The 24884-nt window shown below is 40.4% G+C and overlaps 1 protein-coding gene across 2 annotated transcripts in view; it reads right to left on the bottom strand.

The window, feature by feature from the left end:
• Tmcc1 (transmembrane and coiled-coil domain family 1) overlaps positions 1-24884 on the bottom strand; it is a 170493-nt gene that overhangs the window by 105570 nt on the left and 40039 nt on the right. The window contains exons 3-4 of one of the 2 annotated variants that reach the window (XM_045133589.1): positions 12945-13000; positions 7267-7529 (exon numbers count right to left, since the gene is read on the bottom strand). In XM_045133589.1, the coding sequence (XP_044989524.1) occupies positions 7267-7488 (222 nt within the window). In that variant the 5' untranslated portion in view covers positions 7489-7529; positions 12945-13000. Of the gene's footprint in view, positions 1-7266; positions 7954-12944; positions 13001-24884 lie in introns of those variants that run through there. The other variant, XM_004651578.2, reaches the window with a different exon arrangement.

Genomic DNA, 24884 nt, shown 5'->3' with positions numbered 1-24884 from the left:
GAATTCCAGGTCAGCTTAAGCTAAAGTGAGACCCTACCTCAAAAAAACAAACAACAACAACAAAAATACATTTTTAAGCCAGGCACAGTGGCACACACCTTTAATCCCACCACTCTTTAGGCAGAGGTAGAATGACCATAAACTTGAAGCCAGTCTGAGACTACACAGTAAATTTCATGTCAGCCTGGGTTAAAGTGAGACACTACCTTAAAAAAACTGCAAATTGAGAAAATGATTCCTACTTTCTTAACAGTTCTCCTAAACAAATCTTGTGAATTAAGATTTTTACCATTTTTATTTTAATATTGCTGTCAAATCCTACTTCCTCTTCAACTTTGTATTCTACTCTTACAGTGATCCAAACAGTTCAAAACTGTAAGAGTCTGTGCTCAATCCAGCCCATACCTAATGACTTCCTGCACTGGTTACTTCTCAAGTATCATCCCCAGTTCATCAATGTGTTAAGAATAGTCACCCCTCACTTCTAACTCTCTGCTTTGGCCTAGGGCACCATCTGGCAGATGGCAAGGACTTATCCTTTCTACTACCTGATGTAATAGCAGCAGAGTATAGAGTATTTTAACTAGATTTTGGATGAATGGACCTCTGGTAGGACAGGAATCTTTATATACACCATTTATTTGTAACACTGAAATTCAAAAATACTTCTGAGGTGTGGTGGTACACACCTTTAATCCCAGCACTCTGGAGGCAGAGATAGGAGGATTGCTGTGAGTTCAAGTCCAGCCTGGGACTACAGAGTGAGTTTCAGGTCACCCTGGGCTAGAGTGAGACTCTACCAAAAAAAAAAAAAAAACCTCTAGCAACTGAATATAACATTTCTAAGTTAGTATATGCTATACTTCAAGACAGTTATCTCACAGCTCAGCCCCTTGATACCTCAGCTGGGTTTCTCCTTTGTTTTATTTTGTCTTGAATATAACTATTAAAACTCTAATATAGAGCTGGAGAGATTGCTTAGTGGGTAAGGTGCCTGCCTATGAAGCCTAAGAACTCATGTTCTACTTTCCAGATCCCACATTAGCCAGACAAAGGTGAGGAAAGCACAAGGTCACACATGCCCACTAGGTGGCGCAAGCATCTGGAGTTCAATTTCAGTGGCTGAGGCCCTGGCACGCCAATTCTCTCTCTTCCTCTTCCTCTCTCTCTCTCAAAAGAAAAATCTAATATAGGGCAGTAGAGATTGCTTAATGGTTAGACACCTGTTTGCAAAGCCTGACAGCCTGGGTTCAATTCCTCAGTACCCTCAAAGAAACCAGATGTACAAAACAGTACATGCACCTGGTTTGTTTGTAGCTGTGGCAAGAGGGCCTAGCATGCCCATATTCCCTCCCTTCCCCCCTCAGATAAATATTTTTTTAATTTAATGTATTTTAAACATGCAATCCCCCTTTCCAAGCTTAGTGCTCTTCATTTCCAATTGCATCATCAAAATTATTGTTTCACTTTCATATTGTTAAATCACAGATTTCTCCCTTAAACTGAAATTAAAATCAGGGCTAAAGAGATGGCTCAGCAGTTAAGGCACTTGCCTGAAAAGCCTAATGACCTGGGTTTATTCCCTAGCACCCTTGTAAAGCCAGATGTACAAGTGGCACATGCATCTGGCATTTGTTTGCAGTGGCTACAGGCCCTGGTGTATTCTTTCTTTCTCTCTTTCTCTTTCTCTTTCTCTTTCTTTCTCTCTCTCTCTCTCTCTCTCTCTCTCACTGTGTCTGCCCCTCCCTCTCTCAAACATACAAATATTTTTAAAAAATCAGGTATATTCAATCATACATCTTCCCAACTTTTTCTCTCATTACCGCCCTTAAAGGTCTGACTCACTTTTACTGGTTAGACCCTGGGGTTCTCTATGGGATATGAAGAATTAACATATACATTCCTAGCTCTCCTGATCTAACTAGGGTATTTTTGTTTTGCTTCTTGGCCTTTTGGCCAATATCAAGTTTTGGAGTGTTTCTGCTGTTTTTGTTGTTGTTGCAGCTACTTGACTATTTTCATATATTTTGTCTCATGATGGAAAAGATTTGTACTGACTGGGTCTCATGCTCCTCAAACATCCTGCAAGGCACACATTCTCAGAGAATGTCTACATACTCAGCTCTCCTTCTCTGGACTTGCACTGCCTTTAATTTCAGTAACATCTGATTATTGTTCTTTACTAAAGGTTTTTAGTTGTTGAGGATAGATTATAAGTATGTTGTAGCTATTGGTCAATCCAGCTCCCCAAGAGGACTGGCAAGGCCTACAGTGACTGGATCAGCTTGTCCTACCTTGCTATACAGTTATTTTAATTTTTCTAAATGTGCCAAGAAAAAAGGGAAGTATAACATGTTTACAGAATTTCAAATTAGAAGTGATATTATCTAACAGAATGACTTCATTTTGGAACTAAAGGAAATGAAACCTACAGAGATTAAATTTCCTTAAGGTCACACTGATATTTATACCAGAAGCAGAACTAGAATCTAAAACCACAAGCTCCTGACTTCTGGACCTCATACATTACAGCACACTGTTTCTTAAGCTGCTACTTAGGTAACCCTTAACATCCTCAACAAGACTGTAAGGCCTTTGAGAACAAAGTAGTAACACGACTTTGGTATCTTTCATATCTCAAAATGATAATGCACAATTTAGAGATATTTAAGAGATAGTTAAGAAACTGGTAAAATAAAGTCTTTGTATACTTCCTTGAGAAATTAGTCTGAATGGTATAAATATTTGGTACAAATAAATAAATGGTATAAATATTTGTTTGTATTCATACATGCACATATGTAGAAAGAAAACAAATATATTTTTGATAAAGGATGAAAGAGGGCCTCAGAATAGACATGACTACAGCTACTGATAAGCCTATGAAGATGAAAGTATTAACACTCAAACTACAACAGCAGTTTAAATACTACTATAGATAACAATCTTTTTTGTTGCTGTTTTTGGTTTTTTGAGGTAGAGTTTTACTCTAGTCCAGGCTGACTTGGAATTCACTATGTAGTCTCAGGGTGGCCTCAAACTCACAGTGATTCTCCTACCTCTGCCTCCCAAGTGCTGAGATTAAATACGTGCTCCTGGCTTAGATAATCTTTTTTTTTTTTTAATATTCTATTTATTTCAGAGAGAAAGAGACAGACAGAAAGGGAAAGTGTGTGTATGGGTGTGCCAGAGTCTCTTGTTACTGCAAACAAGCTCATGTGCCACTTTGTGCATCTGGTTTTAGTGGATACTTAGCAATCATACCTGGGCTGTCAGTTTTTACAAGCAAGCATCTTTAACTGCTGTACCATCTCCCCAGCCCTTCAAATTCTTATCAATAAAAATTATTCCAAGTATTGCTCTTCACCCATTTGGCATACATACAGAAAGGTTTTAACTTCCTGCCTGGGTGTACAATGTCTTTTTACCATGAAATTAAAAAAAAAAAAAAAAAAAAAAAAAAACTTTCAGTACAAGTTCTTTATGGTTCAGGCCTTTGGGACATTTCCATTGAATTATCTTCCTTCTGCCTGGCAGGCTGTCTTCCCAGACACCTGGTTTGTTCCCTCACCTCCTTTAGGCCTTTGCTCATATATCAATTCTTGATCAGGTCTTTTCTTATCAGTCTACTTAAAGAGTTCTTCCTTTGTAACTCACATACTCTGGGTATTTTACTTATGTTTTATTTATCTCCCCTTTCTACTCAGTAAACTCCACAAGGGCAAGATTTTTATCCATTTATTCAACATATACCTTTTTTTTTGCAGGGTGCCTAAAATAGGAGTAAACAGGCACTCAAAAGTCTGATCAAACACACTGGAAGAACATGAAAAGGAAAGACAATTTTATACCTCCTCTTCATTCTACAAAGATCCTAAACAATGGGGATGCTTCTTTGGTCATTCTAACCAACTAACTAGCCTACCAATGTTTGTTTTTCCTCCCCCCCCCCACCCTCCACCCTGTTTTTCCTTTCCCAAATCATTCCTCTGTCTGAAATAACCACTTTTACCACAGCATGTTCTCATATCTATCTGGATCCTCTTTATCAGGTGAATCTCAAAACAAAGTGCACTTTATCCATTAAGCTTCCTTTTTAAAAAATATTTTACTGAGCTGGTGAGCCGGGCGTGGTGGCACACACCTTGCACTTGGGAGGCAGATATAGGAAGATGGCTATGAGTTCAAGGACACCTTGAGACTACATAGTGAATTCCAGGTCATCCGGAGCTAGAGTGAGACCCTACCTCAAAAAAACAACAACAAAAATTATTTTCATTTATTTACTTGAGAGAAAGAAAATATGGAACGATGAGGGCCTCTAGCCACTGCAGACACATGCACCACTTTATGCATCTGGCTTATGTGTATACTGGAGAATTGAACCTGGGTCCTTATGTCTTTGCAGGCAAATGCCTTAACAGCTAAGCTATCTCTCCAGTCCCACTAATCTTTCTCTCTTCAACCCAAAATAATTCTTCTCTTCTCAACATGTCTGCACCATTTATAACACACATGCTGTCCCATCATTTGCCATGTCTAAACTACACTGAAATTCATTGTGTTGGGGTTGGAAAGATGGCTCAGCAGTTAAGGCACAGGCCTGTAAAGCCTAATGAACTGGGTTCAATTCCCCAGTATCCATGTAAAGCCAGATGCACAAAGTGGCACATGCATCTAGAGTTCATTTGCAGTGGCAAGAGGCCCTGGCATACCCATATTAATATATTTCCTCGATTGTAATGGGGTAATGAGGAGGTAATATGATGGAGAATGGAATTTCAAAGGGGAAAGTGTGGGGGTGGGGAGGGTGGAAATTACCATGGGATATTTTTTTATAATCATGGAAAATGTTAATAAAAATTAAAAAATATATATATATATTTTTCTCTGTCTCTCTCTGCTTGAAAATAAATAAATAAATAAGTTCATTGAGTTTAGGTTCAGAATGTTTCCAAAGATACCCTAGAAAATCTGAAGCATGAATAGCAGTAAAACAACAGTAATTTTCCAAGATAGCCATTAAAAAAATAATAATAATAACAGGAGAGTTTGAAATATGGTCACCTTAGATATGAAATACTTATTCCTGAATTTTCACATAAATTCAATGTCATTAGCTGACTAATGAAGTTAATAAAATGAAGAAACACGTACCATTTTATTTTTCGAATACTTAAACCAATGTACAATATAAAACTGTTGTGAGAAAATACGTTACTGAGGTAAAGTCAGTCTTGAAATTCAGATGGTATAGAGAACACAGGAGCTACTAAGACTTATCTAATAAAAACTACTTCTGCAGGCATGGTGGTACACACCTTCAATCGAAGCACTTGAGACAGGCAGAGGTAGGAGGATCACTGTTGAATTTGAAGCCACTCTGAGACTACATAATGAATTCCAGGTCAGCCTGAGCTAGAGCGAAAACCTACCTCAAAAAACAAAAAGAACAATGTTCTACATTTATTACTTAAGTTCTGAAACATTCCGTTTGCAAAATAAGCTAGTTATGAAACCATGGACACTTCCTGTATTTTGTTGCTGTCTCATCAACAAAAATGAGAAAACATTGACTATTTTAGAATTGAATGTTTAAATGAGCCATATCATAAGCAAACAATAAATAGTACTTACCATTATCATTAGTTATCAAAAGGTACACTCCTGTTTTTTTTAAAGATAATTATACTGCAATTTAAATATTTTCTTACCTTCCAACTCAACATATAAAATGACTGATATGTCATGACTAGTAGATGATGATATGACAAGAGATGGCATAATAATCAATAAAAATCTATAGTATGTTTGTGAATATGGAAAATGTACATAAGTTTTACTTGAAACAACACAAAATTAAGTATTTGATGAGTTACTGGCCTTATTTAAAATATTAATAAAATTGAATAAATTTCAAACTTCTTCAAGATATTTTTCAAATGTAAGTAATACTGAGGAAACATGAAACATTGCCAATATCTGGGCATGGTGGCGCATGCCTTTAGTCCTTGCACTTGGAGAGGCAAAGACAGACTTTTGAGAAAAAAAAAAATACATACTACTATCAATCTGCCTTTGTGAATTCCAAGATGTTCCTGTGACTGATCAGCACACATCAAATAGACATGTGGAGGTGAAACTATTTACATAGCTTTGAAGACATTTGGCTATGTCAGTAAGTTTTTATTTTTTGGCAAGCAGAGAGAAAAGAGAGAGACAGGGAGGGAGGGATAGAATGGATGTGTTGGGACCTCCAGTCACTGCAAACAAACTCCAGATTCATGTGCATCTGGCTTTACATGGGTACTGGGGAATCAAACCCAGGTCCTTAGGCTTTGCAGGCATGTGCCATAATAGCTAACCTATCTCTCTAGCACTTTTCCTCCCTTTTTTCCCTAATAGGGAAAAACTGCCATCAATAAATCTAAAAAGGAAAAAACAATCTCTGTGTTCAACATATAATTATTCTAGCCAAATCTCATTTCTATCATCCAGGAAAAGCCACAGCCATGTTTTACACATGGGTATAAATAAATATTTGCCAAATGTGAATTGTACTCTTTTTTATTTTTTCCAAGGTAGAGTCTCACTCTAGCCCAATTTGACCTGGAACTCACTCTGTAGACCCAGGCTGAAACTCAAACTCATGGTGATCCTCCTACCTCTGCCTTCTGAGTGCTGGGATTAAAGGTGTGCACCACCATGCCAGGCTTCTACTTATTTTTTGTTTTATCTTATTTTATTTATTTATTTTTAGTTTATCGAGGTAGGGTCTCACTCTAGCTCAGGCTGACCTGGAATTCACTATGTAGTCTCAGGGTGGCCTTGAACTCACAGTGATCCTTCTTCCTCTGCCTCCTGAGTGCTGGGGATTAAAGGCGTGCATCACCACACCCAGCTATTTATTTATTTTTGACATAGGGTCTTGTAATAATCCAGGATGGCTTCAAATATATTTGGCCTTGAACTCACTACGTAGCCAAGGCCAACCTTGAACTCTTGATCCTCCTGCCTCCACATGCTGGAATTACAGGGGGTCATCTCCATGCCCAATTTATGATGTTTTAAATCTAGCTAAAAATCAAGAATCACTTTAAAAACTGGACTAGTTTTGTAGCAGTTGACCAAGGCAGCAGCATGTGGCTTTCAAACACCATGAACACCCTAGAAATTTAACTGACCATTTGTGTTGGGGTTGTATGTATGTGTGTGTGCACACAAGTCTGTAAGAATAGCAAGTTAACAGAAATCGAATAGACTTACCCGTTCTGCAGTTGCCTCCTCTCCTGGCAGACATGCAGCAGCTGCACAAGCTATTTCCATCATAGCTGAGCTGGTTGGAGTATCAGTTGTGGATGAAGACCTGGGTCGTCCTGACTGTATAACAGCTGCCACCTCCTGGCCAGATTTCCTGTTGATTTGGGGACTTCCCTTTGGGGCCTCTGATTTGCCCCGCCTACTATGCAAGCTTGTCCCTCTCTTCATCTTGGGTGGCACTCGGATCTGCTGCAGAACACGATTCAGAGCTGTGGGGTGGGTGGGGACACCATCAATCTCAGCACATGTGTTCTGGCTTTCCAGATCCATTTCAGGTTCTGGATCTGTCTGTATTTGCTGCACATCATGTGGAGACACTGAAGACCTCCTGCGCTGGTGCTGGAAGAGATGCTTCAAGCCTTGGCCAATCACATTAATGTTCTCCAGAGCATTGTGGGTCATTTTAGATAACTTTTGTTCTGATTCTGTCTGCTTTCTGGCCTCTGCATCTTGGGATTTGCCTCCAGGATCAGGGTCCTCATACAACTGCTCACTGCCTGAAGGCTCCATCAGTAGGCTTAATATGCTTATTTGCAAACTCAAAATATTTTACACACACCAAGACTGTCAAATTAGGTAGGCATTTGCTTCAGCAGTGACTATGCATGCAGCTGTGAGACGGAGGCTTCATGCCTACCTAATGTTTAAAAAAAAAAAAAAAGAAAAGACAGAATCTTGTATTATATATTCATGCAGAAATGCTAGAATTAAAGGAAAACATGCAGCTAGCTAAAAATAATAACCACTATCATTTAGCAATCTTTAATCAGAAGATTCAAAGATAGTTTTTTAGATAGTAGATTATATTTTCTAGAATAAACAGCCCAGAACAAGGAAAATAAAAACAAGCAATGGTTAAAAAAAAAAAAAACAAACAAACCTACAAGTTTCAATATATGAAGAACTGGATACTAGGGGAGCCATCTTGGAATGGACACCATAATAGCAACAGACTGAACAAGCCAGCCAACCACTGCTGAGAAAATAGACCACAACTAAGTATCCACATGTAAAAATTCACTAGAGTAAATTCAAAGAACAGTGAGCAATGGATAGTCTAATCTATGTGGATTTAAAAGGACAAATGGGAATTTCTTGTTACCATTCATATTCATCAAGTTCAATGATAATTAGAGGTGATAGGTTTGCTCTTTTGAGAGGCTAAAGGAAAGAAAAGTCTTGTAAATTGATTTCTCTGCCGAAGCATTCTGTCTCCATCAGCCATCTGAGACTAGAACTCTCTGCTCAGTACCAGCTGTCAACAAAGTAAATTCAGGCTGGGTGTGGTGGTACACACCTGTAATCTCAGCACCCAGTGGCTAAGGCAAAAAATCATAAATTTGAAGTCAGCCTGGACTACGCAGCAAGCTTCAGGTCAGCCTGACATGCATAATTAAACCTTGTCTCAAAAAAAAAAAAAAAAAAAAAAAAAGAATGAACGAAAAGAAAAGAGATCCAATTCAAAGGAATCCCTTTCTTATTAGTATCATCCCTGACAGACGTTTTCCATGTATCTACATAAACTCAAAAGTAGTTACACAGTAGCTGGAAATAATGCAAGAGTAGACAGAAACAAAAGGTCAAGTAGCAATCCTACACCAGTACTAAATGCAGGGAGTTAAAAGAAGCTGAAACTCAAAAGTCAGCACAAATGCCATGGTTACCAACAATCATATGTTGGGGTGGAGGAATAGAGAGATGGCCCCAATCAAAAGTTTATTTGGGGTAATAGAGAGATGGCTCAGCAGTTAAGGTGCTTGCCGGCAAAGCATAAGGGCCCAGGTTTAATTCCCCAGTACCCAAGTAAAGCCAGCAGCCCAAAGTGGTGTCTCATGTGACTGGAGTTTGTCTGCAGTGGCTAGAGGCCCTGGCATACCCATTCATATTCTCTCTCTCTCTCTCTCTCTCTCTCTCTCTCTCTCTCTCTCTCACACACACACACACACACACACACACACACAAATTTAAATTTAAAAAAAATTTTTTTTTTTTTTTTTGGTTTTCCAAGGTAGAGTCTCAAAAACTATGTAATCTCAGGGTGGCCTCGAACTCACTGAGATCCTCTTATCTCTGCCTCCTGAGTGCTGGGATTAAAGGGTATGCACCACCACACGGGGCTCTTAAATTTGTCTTTTTATTGAGTTTGTGCAAACATATAAAATTGTATAAATGAAGCCAGGCATGGTGGAACACTCCTTTAATCCCAGCCCTCGGGAGGCAGACGTAGAAGGATCACCATGAGTTTGAGGCCACCCTAAGACTACATAGTGAATTCCAGGTCAGCCTGGGCTAGAGTGAGAACCTATCTCGAAAAACAAAGCAACCACACAAAAATTTGTATGAATGCATAGAAGTTATTTCAGAGGGCAAAACATGATGTAGGAGATTCTTCCGTATTTCCACGTTTTTTATTTTAAAAACTTAACACTCCCTCCCTATACTACACTGTGAATATCTTGTTCTGGAGATATGCAGACTACTGCCACCAAGTGGCTATCTAGAAGCTAGGAATTAGCTAGATGAAGAGCTCCCAAGGGCTTCAGAAATTCAGAGGAACAGGAATGTAAACTCACTTCCTCATAAGTGCTTTCAGAAAACATTATCACATAGCATGAACACTGTCCTTGTGGTTTCACTGTCCCTTTTCTTTCCTGCAGGTTTCCTCATCTCCTGACTTCATAAATCATGAATATAAACAGTGTCAGGGTTAATGATGTTCACCCTCCCACTCCCCAAACACCTTATGATTCGCCATTCCTCAATGAGGCAAATGAAGAGCACCTTTGAGAATGGGAAATCCAACTGCCTTTTACTGAAATTCTTTTGGACCCACTGAAATTTTGCCATCCTACCATGGCTTCTCACTCTTTTTCTAATTATACGTTTGCTATTGTCTGGGACAGCCAAGAAATTCTTATTGGCAGTTTCTCAGAGGTCCCCATGAGCAGAAGTTTGGCCAATAGTGTATAATCGTACTATCCTCACCTTCCCTCAAGAGTTTGCCTCCCAGACTAACAGTTATTCAATTACATATAATCACAAAGAAAAGGGGCTATGTAACCAAGATAATCTAGTAACAATATATACCAACTAATCTCTTCTCATAGTTAAGAGGGAGAGATAGGAGAATCCCTGAATTTGAGATCAGTCTGAGATTACATTGTGAATTCCAGATCCACCTGGACTAGACTGAGGCCCTATCTTGAAAAGCCAATAAATAAAAAATAAAAAAATAAGGGTGAGAGAGATGGCTTAAAGGTTAAGGCGCTTTTCTGCAAAGCTTAAGTATTCATGTTCAAATCTACAGGTCCCACATAGCCATATTCACAGAGGCACAAGAATGCAATGTTGTACATGCACCACAAGGGGGTACATGTGTCTGGAGTTCGTTCACAGTGGCAGAAGGTCCTGGCACACCCATTCTCTCTCTCTCTCAAAAATAAAAATATATTTTTTTAAAGCCAGGCCTGGTGGCACACACATTTAATCCCAGCACTCAGGAGGCAGAGGTAGGAGGATCGCCATTTTAGGCCATGCTAAGACTACATAATAAATTCCACGTTAGCCTGAGCTACGGTAAGACCCTACAGGGAAAAAAAAAAAAAAAGTTAAAGAATGTAGGAAGTAAAGGAACTCAAAATTATCAAAAAGTTTAGGACCTTCCCCAACACATACACTTTGTTCTCTAAGACAATAAAGCTTGCATAAAAACTTGCTCAGTTTATGAAATTCCTCAATTAACTACATTTAGATCCCTGGCTTAATATAAACAAGTTCATCTGCAAAGCTAATTGCATTCTTACATAGAAATGTTGGGGTTGGAAAGATAGGTTGGTGGTTAAGGTGTTTGCCTGCGAAACTTAAGGACCCAGGTTCAGTTCCCCAGTCAGTACCTACATAATCCAGATGCGCAAGGTGGCGCATGCATCTGGAGTTCATTTGCAGTGGCTGGAGGGCCTGGTGTGCGCATACACATACATGTGCACTCTCTCTTAAATAAATAGGTTTTTTGTTGTTGGTGTTTGTTTGTTTTTTGAGGTAGGGTTTTGTTCTTGCCCAGGCTGACCTGCAAAACACTATATAGTCTCGGAGTAGCCTCAAATTCACAGTGATCCTCCTACCTCTACCTCCCCAGTGCTGTGATTAAAGGCGTGTGCCACCACACCCAGCTAAATAGTTTTTTAAAAACGAAGAAAATGTTGGCTTTTTTTATTCACAAACCTCTAAAATATCATATTCTTATAAACGAATGAATTATAAAGGAGGTAGAAAAGGGAGCAGAGAGTAAAATGACATGATGAAGAGGACAGGGGATTGAAAGATTGGAAGACAAGGAAGTAGTAGTCACTCAGGCTATACAATTCAGGTAATTTTGTTAAATTCTCAGAATTTTCAACAATTTTTGCACTATAGTTTTGTTAAAGACATAATACACTGTAAGTTCATACTCAAGAAATAAGTTGTTCTGAATCTGTATCAAAAATAAATGAAAGGGGGCTGGACAGATGGCTTAGTGATTAAGCACTTGCCTGTGAAGCCTAAGGACCCCGGTTTGAGGCTCAATTCCCCAGGACCCACGTTAGCCAGATGTACAAGGGTGTGCATGCGTCTGGAGTTCGTTTGCAGGGGCTGGAAGCCCTGGTGCACCCATTCTCTCTCCCTCTTCTCCCCCTCCACCGTTGCTCTCAAATAAATGAATAAAAATGAACAAAAAAATAAATGAAAGCTGGGCTGTGGAGATGGCTTAGCACTTTAGTACTTGCCTGCAAAGCCTAAGGACCCAGGTTTGATTCCCTAGTACCCACGTAAAGCCAGATGCACAAGGTGGCACAGACATCAAGAGTTCGTTTTCAATGGCTGGAAGCCCTGACATGTCCATTCTCTCCCCTGCCCCTATCTGCTTTCTTTCTCTCAAATAAATAAATAAATAAAATATTTTTAAAAAATAAATGAAAGCCAGGTGTGGTAGCCCACATTTTTAACCCCAGCACTTGGGAGGCAGAGATAGGTGGAGCGCTGTGAGTTCAAGGACAGCATGAAACTGCATAGTGAATTCTAGGTCAGCCTGGACCAAAGTGAGACCCTACCTTGAAAAACCAAAAAATAAATAAATGAAAAAATTGTGTTTTAAAAGTCCAACAAATGTTTACAAAGGTACTTTACAAAACTACCCAAATAACATACAAACTATCTGTTTTTTAATCTTTATTTCCAACTTTTTTGCGTTAGTTTGTAAGTTTTCAAGGGTGTGTGGGTGCTCATACACTGTGTGCATGCACGTGGAGACCACAGGACAATCTCAAGTGTTGCTCCTTCAGATGACTTCCATTTTTTCCATTTTTTTTTTTAAAGACAGGAACTCTAGCTGGCCAGAAACTCATCCCATAGACTATATTGGCTGACCACCAAGACCCAAGTAGCCTCTTGTTTGAGTCTCCACAGCACATGCACACCATGACGACTGGCTTTTTACCTTGGTTCTGGGAAATTAACTCAAGTGTTCGTTCATGCCTGTAAGTCAACTGAGCTATCTCTCCAACCCTAACTTCTTTAGTTTTTGATATGGTGGACAAAATGGAATGAACCAAATGAATTTCACTAGCTAAGAAGAGTTAGATACTTGCCTTCATTGTTCTTCCTCAAAGATTTGTCGGAGATACAGGAGTTCTTTTAGGATAAGCTGAAAAGCAAAAAATAGGAGTTATAAAGTGAGAAACTTAAGAGGAGGCAACTTGCCAATTACAGACATAGAAAAAAATAAACACAAACAGCAAAATGCTAAAGTCTTTTAAAACTGTTTTCAGTATTTTCTGATTTTTTAAAACTGTAATCAGAAAAAAAATATAATCAAGAAAAAAAATATTTTGGCCAGGCGTGGTGGCGCACGCCTTTAATCCCAGCACTCAGGAGGCAGAGGTAGGAGGACCACCGTGAGTTCAAGGCCACCCTGAGACTACAGAGTTAATTCCAGGTCAGCCTGGACCAGAGTGAGACCCTACCTCGAAAAACCAAAAAAAAAAAAAAGAAAAACGATATTTTGGAAGAAGACTACACCTGACATTACTTAAAAAGAAAATGAGGGCTGGAGAGATGGCTTAGCAGTTAAGGTGATATATGTCAGACAAAGGATTACTATCTATGTGGTATTTTGATCCAGGTGTTCCCCATAATCTTACATGTTCTGAATGCTATGTCCTCACTGGTGACAATCTGGGAATTGGACCCTACTAGAGGTGGTGATATATTGTTGGGGATGGGATTATGGGTGTTTTAGCCAGCTTCCCCTTGCCAGGGTTTGGCATACTCTCCTGTTGCTGTTGTCCACCCTGATGTTGGCCAGGAGGTGATGTCCACCCTCTGCTCATGCCATCATGGAACTTGCCCTTGAGTCTGGAATCCAAAATAAGCCCTTTCCTCCCATAAACTGCTTTTGGTAGGGTGTTTTCTGCCAGCAACAAGGAATTGACAACAACCAAGCACATTAAAAAAATTCAAAAAGTGGGCTGGAGAGATGGCTTAGTGGTTAAGGCACATGCCTGCAAAGCCTAAGGACCCAGGTTCAATTCTCCAGGTCCCACATAAGACAGATGCACACAGTGGTTCATGCATCTGGAGTTCGTTTGCAGTGGCTAGATGCCCTGGCATGCCCATTTTCTCTCTCTCTCTCTCTCTCTCTCTCTCTCTCTCTCTCTCTCTCTCTCTCTCCCAAATAAATAAATAAATAAAAATAGATCTTTACAAAATATTCAAAAAGCTAAACAATAAAAAAATCAAACAAGAGGCTGGAAGATAGCTTAGCAGTTAAAGGCACTTCCTTGCAAAGTTTGCTAGTATGGATTTGATTCCCTAGTACCCACAGAGAGCCAGGCTCAAAAAGTACATGTGTCCAGAGTCCATCTACAGCAGCAAGGAGCCCTGGCATGCCCACTCTCATTCTCTCTCTCTCTTTTTTTTTTTTTTTTTGTGCTACTCTCACAAATAATTAAGAAATGTTTTAAAAATAGAAATCAAACAACCCAATGAAAATGTGGGCTCTTAACCCAGGGATGGTGGCACATGCTTTTAATCCCAGCACTCAGGATGCTGAGGTAGGAGGATCACTGTGAGTTCCAGATCAACCTCAGTTACAGTAAGACTCTGCCTCAGGAAAAAAAAAAGGGGGGGTGCTAGAACTAAACAAGAGTTTTGTCAAAAGAAGAAATGCAAATGGCCAATAAATAATTTTTAAATGTTCAACATCCTTAGCCATCATTTGAGACTCCATCTCACTTCAGATTGGCTAACATCAAGAAAACAAGTAAAGCGTTTGCCTACAAAGCCAAAAGACCTTGCTTGGTTTGATTCCCCAAGACCCACATAAGCCAGATGCACAAGATGGCACAAGCATCTGAAGTGGGGGTATTAACTAGTAGAGTCACTATTTATATATATATATATATATATATATATATATATATATATATATATATATATATATATTATATATATATATTCATTATAGGTGAGAATATAAACTGGTATAGTTCAATTCCCTAGGAGCCATGTAAGCCAGATGTACAAGGGGGGGCGCATGTGCCTGGGTTTGTCTGCAGTGGCTGGGAGCCCTGGCACACCCATTCTCTCTCTCTCTCTCTCTCTGGCTATTTTTCTCTCTCAAATAAATAAAGAAAAATGAAATACACACACACGCACACATATATATATGTTATACACACACATATTTATACATATACATACATATATATACATATACATACATATATATATATGTATGTATATATATGTACACATCTAGTTGCCCTCTAAACATTTATGATTATGCCCACAGATTAGTGCTGCTCTCATCTTTGGTCAAAGAAACCTTTCTTTTCTCTCTCTTTCTTTCTTTCTTTCTTTCTTTCTTTCTTTCTTTCTTTCTTTCTTTCTTTCTTTCTTTCTTTCTAAATATGAGAGAGAAAAGAAAGAGAATTGGTGCATCAGGGCCTCCAGCCACTGCAGTAGAACTCCAGATGTATGCACCACCTTGTGCGCATATGCGACCTTGTGTGCTTGTGTTACCTGTGCGTCTGGCTTACGTGCGATCTGGAACATGAAACTGAACATGGGTCCTTAGGCTTCACAAGCAAATGCCTTAACCACTAAGCCATCTCTACAGCCCCAGATAAGCCTTTTTAAAAATTATATTTTAAGTTATATGTGCATGTAGTTTGTGCATATGTGTGTGGAGATGCACACACCCTCATGTAAGTCTGGGAGCTAGAGAATTATCAATTGTCTTCCTCTGTCACACTTCTAAGTTGGTTCCTTGAGACAGAGTCTCTCACTGAACCTGGAGCTGCTCTTGTTTCAGACTGGCTCATCAGTGAGCCCCAATGATTCTGTCTCGGCCCCCTACAGGACTGGGGTTACAGGCATGCATGCCCATGTGTACCTTTTTACATGGTGCTGGGAGTCAAACTGAAGCCCTCATGTTTGTGTGACAAGTACTCTTACCCACTGAGCCACATCTCCAGGAAATCTCCAGCCCCAGAGAAGCTTTTACTGAGAATTATGTGACTAAGTGCTCAGCACTAAATGAGACATGTCTATCACACTCTCTTAGCATCTACAGCCATACCACCCTGAACACACTTGACCTATCACACCCTCCAAAGCTCAAGAAACATTACAAAGAGGAAGAAAGAATAAAGAGCCAGAGGATGTGGAGGAGTGCTATGGAACACTGTCTTCAGGCCATGAAGCAGCTGCTGCATTTATAGCCTCACAGCAGCTGTCTACCTACACAAAACCTGCAATAGTGGCCCGTTAACATTTTATCACAATAGGAAAGGGCAAAAAACAAACCAGAAAGTAAGACATTGAAACAGAGCGGGGGAGCTAGAGAGATGGCATAGCAGTTGCCTATGAAGCCCAAGGATCCATGTTCAACTCTCCACGTGCCACATAAGCCAGATGCAAGGTGACATAAGTGTGCAAGGTCACACATGCACATTAGGTGGCACACACATCTGGAGCTCAATTACAGGGGCTGGAAGCCTTGGCATGACAATACAATTTCTTTTTCTCTCTCCCTCTCTCTCATAAAAAGGCCAGTCTAAAAAATAAATAAATAAATAAAAAGATTTAAAAAAAATTTTTTTAAGGCCTGTCTGTTGGGCTTGCATCAAAAAAGAATAGGGGACTGGGGAGACAGCTCAATGGTTAAAAGTGCTTGGTTGCAAGGCATTATGTATGGCTTGGGTACAATTCCACAATACCCACATAAAGCCAGATGCACAGAGTGTTGCATGCATCTGGAGTTTGCCTGTAGTGGCTGGAGGCCTAGTGTACCCATTCTCTGTCACTCTTCTCTCTAACTCTCTCTGCTTGAAAATATTTAAAAAAAAAAAATTTTTTTTTTAATCAAGCCAGAAAAAAAAAAATAAAAACAAGCCAGGTGTGTTGGTGCATGACCTTTAATCCTAATACTTAGGAGGCAGAATAAGAGGATCACTGAGTTCAAGGCCACCCTGAGACTACACAGTGATTCCAGGTCAGCCTAGGCTAGAGTGAGACCCTATCTTCTCATGAGTTCAAGGCCATCCTGAGATGACAGAGTTAGTTCCAGGTCAGCCTGGACCAGAGTGAGACCCTATCTCGCAAAACCAAAATAAATAAATAAATAAACAAAGATAGGATCTCACTCTAGTCCAGGATGACATGGAACTCATTCTGCAGTTCCAGGCAGGCCTTGAACTCAGCAATCCTCCTACCTCTGCCTCCCAAGTGCCAGGATTATTAGGTGTGCGTCAACACACCCAGCTCGTCTTTCCCTCTCTTGGCTATTTGAGGTAGGAACTCACTCTAGCTCAGGCTGACCTGGAATTCACTACGTAGTCTCAGGTTGGCCTGGACCTCACAATGACCCTCATTACTTCTGCCTCCCAAGTGCTGAAATTAAAGGCAATACATTACGATTCCTGGCGTTTTTTTTTTTTTTTTTTTTTAATTAAAGAGGTAGATTGAGGAGAGACAGAGAGAATGGATGTGCCAGAGCCTCCAGCCACTACAAATGAACTCCAGATGCATGTCACCTTGTGCATCTGGCTTTTGCACTTTTTATGCCTCCTACTTACACCTGCGACCTTTTTGGGGGAGAAGGGGTTATGACAGGGCAAGAGACAATTAGTGCACCAGAGCCTTTAGCCACTACAATTGAAGTCCAGACATGTGTGTCACCTTGTGCATCGGGCTTATATGGGTTCTGGGGATAGAACCTGGGTCCTTAGGCTTCACAGGCAGGCTCTCTCCAGGTCCCACATAAACCAGACATATAGCAAGCAAGCAATGTTGCACACGTACACAAGGAGGCAAATGTGTCTGGTGTTCAATTACAGTGAGTGGAGGCCCTAGTGTGCCAATTCCTTCCCCTACCATCTCACATTTAAAAAAAAAAAAAAGACCAGCCAGGCATGGTGGTGCACACCTTTAGTCCCAGCACTCAGGAGGCAGAGGTAGGAGGATTGCCATGAGTTCGAGGCCATCCTGACACTACATAGTGAGTTCCAGGTCAGCTTGAACTACAGTGAGACCCTACCTCAAACCCCTCCCCCCCAAAAGAAAACAAGACTTCCAGTTAAGATGGTGGTGTAGGAACAAAGCGAAAGCAGCCTAGAGGAGAAAAAGCAAGAACAAACAAAAACACTTTTCTGCTAAAAAGTGAAGGTATATAAAAAGTTTAAAAACCACAGCAGAGAAGTATCAGAAATTCAGATTGTCTAGCACAAGCGCCAGCAAGCACCAGAGACCTGGGTAAGGGAACTCACCTACACAGCACCCAACACAGGCGATCAGAGCAGTGACCCACTGATCCAGCCAGCCTTCCTGAGCCCACAGCCCAGCAAAGTGGGACCCAAGTGGATGTGCAGCTTAATTGAAACCAAAGCCACCCCAAAAGGTAACTGGGATTATATACACCAGGTCAGCACCTGCCAAAGAAGCCTGGCATATAGGCTTGCATCAGAAGTGCTAATTGCACTTTCCATGTCAGGGTAAATTATATGTTAAATCTCATGATGGTCTGATTTTCATTTTTGTTGTGAATAGAGCAAAGAGACAACCTACAGAATGTGAGAAAATTTTTGCCAGATATACATCTGACAGGGGATTAATATCTAGGAAAAACAAAGAAATAGCCAGGCGAGGTGGTGCATGCCTTTAATACCAGCATTTCAGAGGCAGAGGTAGGAGGATTGCCATGAGTTCGAGGCTACCCTGAGGCTACATAGTGAATTCCAGGTCAGCCTAGACTGGACTGAAACTCTACCTCGAAAAACCAAAATAAATAATAAACAACCCAACTAAAAAATGAACATTGGAACTAAATAGTTCTCAAAAGAAATACAGATGGTATATAAACATCTAAAAAAAAATGTTCTACATCCCTAGCCACCAGGAAAATGCATATTAAAACTACGTTGAGATTCCATCTCACTCCTGTCAGATTGGCTACTATCGTGAAAACAAATGAACATAAATACTGGCAAGGATATAGAAAAAGAGGAACCCTTCTACACTGTTGATGGGAATATAATCTGGCCCAGCCATTGTAGAAATCAGTGTAGAGTTCCTGAGGCAGCTAAAAATATATTTACCATATGACCCAGCTATAGCACTCCTAGGCATATATTCTAAGGACATGTCTCACTACCTTAGAGATACTTGTTCAACCATGTTTACTGCCACTCTATTTACAATACTTAGAAAATGGAACCAGCCTAGATGTCCCACAACTAATGAGTGAATAATGAAGATGTGGTACATTTATACAATGGAGTACTATTCAGGGGTAAAGAAAAATGAAATTTGCAGGAAAATGGATGGATCTAGAAAGGATTATACTTAGTGAGGTAACCCAGGCCCAGACAGTCAAGCATCACATGTTCTCTCTCGTATGTGGATCCCAGCTACAAATGATTGGATTTCTTTGTGAGTAGAAATAAAACTCAGTAGCACACGCCAATAAGATAGAAAGGATATAAAGGGGATAGAAGTGGTGGGGGGGGGGAGGCTTAATAGGATGGCATTGTATGTATGTAAGTAGAAGAAAGATTAATGGGGGTAAGAAGGCCTAAGTGAGTTCAGGGGAAGAGGCTGAGTAAAGGAAAGGTGGAAGAAGAGCTGATCAAAATCTAAGAGGATATAAACAAGTCATATGGAAACCTACTTTTTTGGACAATGTAACACTCAGAAGCCATAGATTGTTAGTAGAAAATTTTCAGTACCAGGGATGGGATACCTTCCAGTGAGTTGTTGGCCAGGGAGGTCACTAATAACAACTAAACATTACAGGCCATTGCCGAGGCCCTTGGTTTCCCACCAGGAATAGATGGTAAGACCCTAATTGCTGAAGACTCCACATATTTGGGCTGCAAAGGTCACTGAGAAATCCTGTTGGAGCTGAGCTGAAAACTAGCTGACAGAAAGCTGGAAAAAGCTACAGTGCATGCAGCTCTATTGGAGAGAGAGAAATCACCAGTGAAGATACTCAACAGTGGACACTGCAAGCCTTAAATTTGGTCAGCCAGGCCAAACGAGCCAACAGGTACAATAGTGGCATGTCTGTTATGGAGGAAACCAACTGCTCTCTAATTGGACTAGAAGCCTGCTCCATGGGAGGGAATACATCCCTGATACAGAAAACCTACAATAGGAATAGTCATGAGCCCTAGGGGTGTAATGTCTGCTAGTGTCTGGCTAAATGTATATACTAAGCTCACCAAACTGCCCAGTAAGCACTTCTCTTAATATTCATACCCACATATTAATGCTACTCTCACTTTGGGTTAGAGAAGCTTCTCATTTCAGATGGCAGAGACCTTAGGATGACTCAGAAGGTACCGTGGTGCTAAGAAAAAGTGACAGAGGAGTGGTCAGCACTGAAATATATCTATCACACCTTCCAAGGCTCATGGTCCATTGTGGATAAGGTGGCAGAAAGAATGTAAGAGCCAAAGGAAGGGTAGGATTCCTTAAAATGCGCTCCTCCAGACACACAATGGCATGGATATCCATGACCTTAAAGTGCCTGACACTACCTACACAAGACCATCATAATAGGAGGGAAAGATCATGACATCAAAATAAAAGACTGATTGAGGGGGGAGGGGACATGATGGAGAGTAGAGTTTCAAGGGGGAAATGGAGGGAGGAATTACGATGGGATATTGTCTACAATTATGGAAGTTGTCAATAAAAAAATTATAAAAATTTTTTGGGCTGGAGAGATGGCTTAGCGGTTAAGTGCTTGCCTGTGAAGCCTAACGTCCCCGGTTCGAGGCTCGGTTCCCCAGGACCCATGTTAGCCAGATGCACAAGGGGGCGCAGGCATCTGGAGTTCGTTTGCAGTGGCTGGAAGCCCTGGCGCGCCCATTCTCTGTCTTTCTCTCTCTCTCTTTCTCTGTCTCTGTCACTCTCAAATAAATACAAGTGAACAAAAAAAAATTTTTTTTAAATTATAAAATTTTTAAAAAGATGAGTCTATTGGGCTTGCCAAAAAAAAAAAAAAAAAAAAATGTGGTACAAGATCTTGGAGTTCATTTGCAGCAGCAAGAGGCCCTGGTGAGAATGTGCATGTGCGTACACACACATACACACACAAAAGATATAATACCAGGACAGTGCAAGCCAGTTATGAACTATACTGTCTATCAATTATATTTCCATAATTTTATACCATTTCAATTTCTCTCTAAGGCCTTATCCAAACAAAAGTCAATTGAAGCAGTTAAATTCCCTTTTTAATCTAACCTAACATTTACATAGCCAGTGAACTGTGGAGGTCAACCCTCAGAAATGTTCAAGCTAGCAGGAATAGTACTTTTAGTAACAAGTACATTTTAAATACTCTAAATAATGAGACCCTATTGCTGAAGATTCCACATGCTTCAGCTGCATAACACTGAGAAATAAAGCTGAAAATGAGCTGAAAGCCTCTGCCTCCTCCCTGGCTAGCTAGCTATCATAGTGCTGGAAAGTGCTATACAGACAGGCTGCTGGGGGAGAAAAGTCATCCGCAATCTTCACTTGCCACACAACTGGCCAGCAAGGTAAATGTGCTCACTGGTACAATACTGGCATAACTGTTATGGGGATAACCAACTGCTCTCTGACTGGATTTGAGGTCCACTCCATAGCAGAGAACTTACATATGATACTGAAAACCTAGTCAATAGCCTATGATTAGGATGGTCATAAATCTTAAGAGTCTCTGCTAACTCTATACCCTTCATCAAAAGCATTCCTATGCATGACACTCTACTTGTCTGTCAATGACTACTAAAACCCCAATGCTAGACTCAAACTCCTTTTTAAATATTTTTATTTTAATTTACTTGAGAGAGAGAGGGGGAGGGAGAATGGGCGCACCAGGACTTACAGTCACCGCAAACAAACTCCAGATGCATGTGCCACCTTGTGCATCTAGCTTACGTGGGTCCTAGGGAACTAAACCAAGGTCCTTTGGCTCCATAGGCAAGCGCCTTAACTGCTAATCCATCTCTCCAGCCCTTTTTTGTTTTTTTGATGTAGGATCTCACTATAGCTCAGGATGACCTGAAATTCACTATGTAGTCTCAGGGCAGCCTTACACTCATGGCAATCCTCCTACCTCTGCCTCCCAAGTGCTGGGATTAAAGGCATACACCACCATGCCCAGCTCTAGACTCAAACTCTTCAGGCTGAAAAATCATAAGAACTACCTCCCTACTCAGATCTATGTTGACCAACACATGCTCCCATGTCCACTACCCAACCTCAAGTAAGTATCTGATGCCACTTTTTTTTTTTTGGTTTTTCGAGGTAGGGTCTCACTCTAGCCCAGTCTGACCTGGAATTCACTCTGTATTCTCAGAGTGGTCTCAAACTCACAGCAATCCTCCTACCTCTACCTCCCAAGTGCTAGGATTAAAGGTGTGCGCCATCACACTCAACTATAATGACACTTTCTAATCCTTCTGCATACCACTAATTCTCAGAGGATCAGTTAAATAGTTTTTTCTCTCCTACCCTCCATTCTCCATTTCTTCCAGTAATACTAAAACATTCTGATAGTACAGTAGCATCCATGGGTACTAACTATAGACCCCCGAGCAAATAAAGTAGATTGCCATGGCAACTGAACCAGATGCATGCAACCCCTTGTGCACATTTGCAACCCTGTGAGCTTGTATCACTGTGTCTGGCTTATATGGGACCTGGAGATTCGAACATGAGTTCTTAGGCTTTGCAGATAAGCACCTTAGCTGCTAAGCCTTCTCTTGTGCCCAGAAAGGATTATATTTAATACAGACTTTAAACTGGGCATGGTGACACATGTCTTTAATGCCAGTGCACTGGAGGCTAAGATAGGAGAATTGCCATGAGTTCAAGGCCACCCTGAGACGAACAATGAATTCCAGGTCAGGCTGGACTAGAGTGCAACCCTATACCAAAAAAAAAAAAAAAAAAAAAAAACCAGACTTCTATTTCAGTTAACATTTAAATCAAGTACTTGCTAACATAATCATTAGTATTTTATAGAAATATCTGCCTTTCTTAAAGATGGATACAAAATGTGTAATCAAATGGTGATAGAAAAAATTTAGAAGGATGTGGTAGTTTGAATTTGTATCCTCCAAGCGACTCAAACATTTCATGAAAGCTGTAACTTGGATTTCCAGCCATCTGGATGGAAGAGGTGCCACTGAGCAGATCCTGGGGTCCAGCCCTAAGGCGTTACTAGGGGCATATCTGAGTTTCAGCCAGAAGGTCTACAGAGTGCTTGAGCTCTGCCAGGGATTCCCTGCCATTGGTCTGGTGCTTTCTTTGGTGGTGCTGGTGGTGGTTTCTTTTCTCTCTACTTGGATTTGTGAAAGGGGGCCAACTTCTTTATCCATTGTGGAACTTCCTCTGGATCTGTAAGCATCAATAAATCCCATTCCTCCATACACTAAGTCTGGTTTGGAAGTTCACCCTCCAGCATGAAGCTGACTGCAACAAAGGGTATACTACTTCATCAGTTCACTGTATTGTGCAAATTGGAATTTCATACTCTTTCATCTGTCCTTTTCCATAAGTCAACTAAACAAATGATTGAGCATCTTAAAAATGAGGGGTATATTATTTTAGGAGTGGTGGCACATGCCTTTAATAATCACAGTATTGGGGAGGCAGAGAGGTAGGAGGATCACTGTAAGTGTGAGGCCAGCCTGAGATTACATGGTAAATTCCATGTGGGCTAGAGCGAGACCCTACCTAAAAAAAAAAAAAAAAAAAAAAAGTCTACCATTTTCCTCCTATGCTTTACTGAAGCCAGAAGCACTTACTTATTTTATATTCACCACGCCAATATAACTAGGGAGTGGAGATGTAGCTCAAGGGAAGAAGACACACCCTTAGCATGCAGGGGGTCCTGGGCTTAAAAAAAAAAAAATCCAGCTCAAGGAAAAAAAAAACACCAATCAACCACTGGGACCTCACAAAACTGCAAAGCTTTTGTACAGCAAATGACACTGTGAATAGAGCAAAGAAGTAACCTACAATATGAGAGAAAACCTTTGCCAGCAATACATCTGACAGGGAACTAATATCTAGAATATACAAAGAACACAAAAATAATAAATAAGGGCTAGAGGGATGGCTTAGCAGTTAAGGTGTTTGCCTGCAAAGCCAAAAGCCCCAGGTTCAAGTCCCTGGGGCCCACATTACTCAGATACACAAGGGGGCGCAGGCGTCTGGAGTTCGTCTGCAGTGGCTGGAGACCCTGGTTCACCCATTCTCTCTCTCTCCCTCTCCCTTTGTCAAAAAAAAAAAAACCTAAATAATAAGTAATCAAACAACCCAATTAAAAAATAGGTTATGGAAGCCAGGCATGGTGGCACACACCTTTAATCCTAGCACTCAGGAGGCAGAGGTAGGAGGATCACTGTCAGTTCAAGGCCACCCTGAGATTACATAGTGAATTCCAGGTCAGCCTGAACCAAAGTGAGACCCTACCTTGAAAAGCTAAAAAAAAAAAAAAAAAAAAAAAAAAAAAGTTATGGAACTAAACAGAGAATTCTCAAAAGAAGAAATACAGATGGCCTATAAACAGCTAAAAAATGTTCTATAGCATTAGCCATCAAATACAATTTAAAACTACTTTGAGATTCCACCTCACTCCTGTCAGAATGGCTACCATCAAGAAAACAATTGAAAATAAATGCTCGCAAGGATGCCGAAAAAGAAGAACCCTTCTACACTGTTTGTGGGATGTAAGCAGGTGTAGCCACTATGGAAATCAGTGTAGAGGTTCCTGGGACAGCTAAAAATAGATTTACCATTTGATTCAGCTATACCACTCCTAGGCATATATCCTAAGGATTCAGCACACTACCTTAGAGATACTTGCATATCCATGTTTATTGCCGCTCTATTCACAATAGCTAGAAAATGGAAGCACTTTAGATGTCCTTCAACTGATGAGTGGGTAATGAAGATGTGCTACATTTATAAAATAAAGTTCTACTCAGCAATAAAGAAAAGTGAAAATATGGAATTAGCAAGGA

This window comes from Jaculus jaculus, chromosome 14, assembly GCF_020740685.1.
Source record: "Jaculus jaculus isolate mJacJac1 chromosome 14, mJacJac1.mat.Y.cur, whole genome shotgun sequence".
Taxonomy (NCBI): Eukaryota; Metazoa; Chordata; class Mammalia; order Rodentia; family Dipodidae; genus Jaculus; species Jaculus jaculus.
Note: the sequence above shows the minus strand (reverse complement) of the source record. Positions and strands in the feature narration are given on the sequence as shown.